The sequence below is a fragment of the Leuciscus leuciscus genome (assembly GCF_965113295.1).
Source record: "Leuciscus leuciscus genome assembly, chromosome: 3".
NCBI lineage: Eukaryota > Metazoa > Chordata > Actinopteri > Cypriniformes > Leuciscidae > Leuciscus > Leuciscus leuciscus.
The window spans coordinates 43,398,520-43,401,447 of NC_138727.1; the positions used below are offsets into that span (position 1 = coordinate 43,398,520).

Genomic DNA, 2,928 nt, shown 5'->3' on the forward strand with positions numbered 1-2,928 from the left:
TTTCCCCCACAAAAGGTTAAAGTATCACGTGATCATGTGTTTACGAACGCAATAATCGTCCTAATGTGTAGATTACCCTGCTGCAATACTTATCTTCTAGACAAATTTATATAAAAAAAAAAAATAAAAAAAATAAAAAAAATTATATATATATATATATATATATATATATAATAAATGCGTTGGAAACATGGGGCAAGATTTTTAGATTTAAATGTAAAAAAAAAATCATAGTGATGAAAAATCATAGTAGCCATGACTTGGTTTTAACCTAGGAGGTGTGAGCAGACACCCAAGGCGTGCCTTCTTTAAACCCGCATCAACTCAGACTTCAGCTTTTGTCCATATGGCGCGACGTTGTTTGTGCCAATTAAAACTTTAAAACCTAAAGCCTTCGAACCCTGATTCTGTTTGTCATAGTGATCCTCCCTCAAACAATTTCACTCAGAATGTGCAACGTATTAATATTTGTTACATAAAGTCATTTGGATAGAAGAACGAAACTGGGGCGCATTTCCTTGATTCAAAGACTTACCGCTCATTATTTTAAATCCCTAGTTCAACCAATAGCTAACGAGATCAGTGGCGTCGTCATCTGGATCTAATTTTCACGAAGAAACTTGACTGCGGTCATAGACAGCCAATAAGAATTCAATACCGCGTCTAGAACGTTCCTGATTCAAATTCGAACGTGTCCCAACCAATCAGACGAGAACTCTGAGGGTGGAGTCTATGGGCATTTAATCAAGTTTGTGCGCCCTGCAGCACACAGCTACAAAACAACAGTTTACAACCAAGAGTACGTGTTGAGCAGTTGAGGCTGAATAGAGGTAAGCTGCATGTCTTAATGTACCCGATAAATCCATTAAACTTGAGCTTTTATAGAATATGTCTGAGAAAGATAACGTTAACATACACGGTCGCATTAGAATTTTTGTATGATACTTTTAATACTTTTTACTGCTACTACAGTTGAAACCAAGAAAAGTGTTGTTTATTTAAAAAATAAATAAGCGTGTTATCATCTCAGCTGTAGCTTTTTGTAGCTGGTTACGTGAGCAAGTATATTTAAAGGATTTCACCAGCTTAGTGATCTTGTGAAGTTAAGAGCGTAAGCAGCCATGGCTGGCTTGAGTTTGAGGTCGTAATGGAGCGCAGCGCTCGTGAGACCGAAGCGGCTAAAAGTGCTCTAAAGTTGTGTGCCGTTACTTGGCACACTTGGTTTATTTACTTTCAACGACTAGAGTCTGAAACATAATAGCCTTCATACATTATAGTGCATATTTCCTGCAGTTTAGGCGGGAAAACAAAATGGAGGGACGCTTATTGTTCTAGTTGAGTGATCTGGTGGAAACGAAGCAGGAACTTGATCGGATTAACTAGCGTTTAGTGCGCGATCATTTCTCCGTCGCTTTGCTAGCGCACAAAGCAACAACACAGGTTTTGACTGTACAATACATGCTGCTGTTTCTGAGGGTTATTTTCTTTTAAAGAGGTTTTTGTCTCTTTATCACTTTTAGCACATTACAGCCATGGGTAAGGATCCTACTAAGCCCAGGGGAAAGACGTCCTCTTACGCCTTCTTTGTGCAAACCTGCCGGGAGGAACATAAAAAGAAAAATCCAGGGACATCGGTGAACTTTTCAGAGTTCTCCAAGAAGTGCTCTGAAAGATGGAAGGTGAGCTGAACAGAAGGGCTGCTTCAATGTTTTTCCGGGGGGTGGTGGTTGTTAGGGAGGGGGGGGTGGGGCAGAATTACACGATGCATCTGTTACTCAAGTGACTGAGGCAAATGTAGGGCGGGAGGATAAAGGGAGACACACTGCGCCTGCCTGGCACAATCTAATCATAGTCCCATGTTTTTCAGACCATGTCCTCTAAGGAGAAGGGCAAATTTGAAGAAATGGCCAAAACCGACAAGGTCCGCTATGAACGGGAGATGAAAACTTATGTGCCTCCTAAAGGTGCGAAAGGAGGGAAAAAGCAGAAGAAAGACCCAAATGCTCCTAAGAGACCACCGTAAGTAGTGCACAAATAGACCCCTGAGATTTATATTTTATTTTAATATTTATTTTAAGTCTAACTCTTCTTCCATCATCAGATCGGCTTTCTTTGTCTTCTGCTCTGACCATCGCCCGAAGGTGAAGGGTGACCACCCTGGCATCTCTATTGGTGACATTGCAAAGAAACTTGGGGAAATGTGGTCCAAGCTTTCACCGAAGGAAAAGTCTCCATATGAGCAGAAGGCCATGAAGCTCAAGGAGAAGTATGAAAAGGTAAAGGTTGGCCCAATTCAGGTACTTTTGATGGCATTTTGCTCGTGTTAACAAGTATTTGTGTACCAGGACGTTGCTGCATATCGCGCCAAAGGAGCAAAAGCAGAGGGTGGCAAGAAGGGTGGACCTGGCCGGCCAGCAGGAAAAAAGGTGGAAGCTGATGATGATGATGACGACGAGGAGGAGGATGATGAGGAAGAAGAGGACGAGGAAGAGGAGGAGGATGATGATGATGATTAAACTATCAGGAAAACTTGAGCTGAGTTGTTTGCAAAACAATGTGAATGCATTTAAATTTTTCAAGACCTGTACAGAAATGTGTATAATTGAATACATATTGAGGTCATGTGCTGTTTTGTAAATGTAACAGCTTTTTTTTTAAGCACTGCTTTTTGTCTTGATAGCTGTGGTTGCTTGTTTTCTTTCCCTGTTTCATATTATTTCTACTGCCATTTTAAGACAAATGAGGAACAATTTGTGTAGTGTCTCAATTTTTAAAATGAGCTTTAAAAGTTGTCTAGACTGAATTTTTTTTTTTTTTTTTTTTTGTGTTATTAAATTTTTGTATATTATGACCAGTTTCCCTTTCCACTGTGTGCAATTTTGACTTTATTTGACTTATTAAAGATTTTTGCAGAATTTGTTCATACTG

General features: G+C 39.8%; 1 protein-coding gene across 1 annotated transcript; it reads left to right on the forward strand.

The window, feature by feature from the left end:
* Positions 1 to 681: 681 nt before the first annotated feature.
* On the forward strand, positions 682 to 2,928 carry hmgb2a (high mobility group box 2a). The gene is made up of 5 exons (XM_082163437.1): positions 682 to 830; positions 1,521 to 1,679; positions 1,868 to 2,019; positions 2,102 to 2,276; positions 2,346 to 2,928. Exons 2-5 carry the CDS (start codon positions 1,533 to 1,535, stop codon positions 2,514 to 2,516), a joined length of 645 nt encoding a protein of 214 aa, XP_082019563.1. The 5' UTR covers positions 682 to 830; positions 1,521 to 1,532; the 3' UTR covers positions 2,517 to 2,928.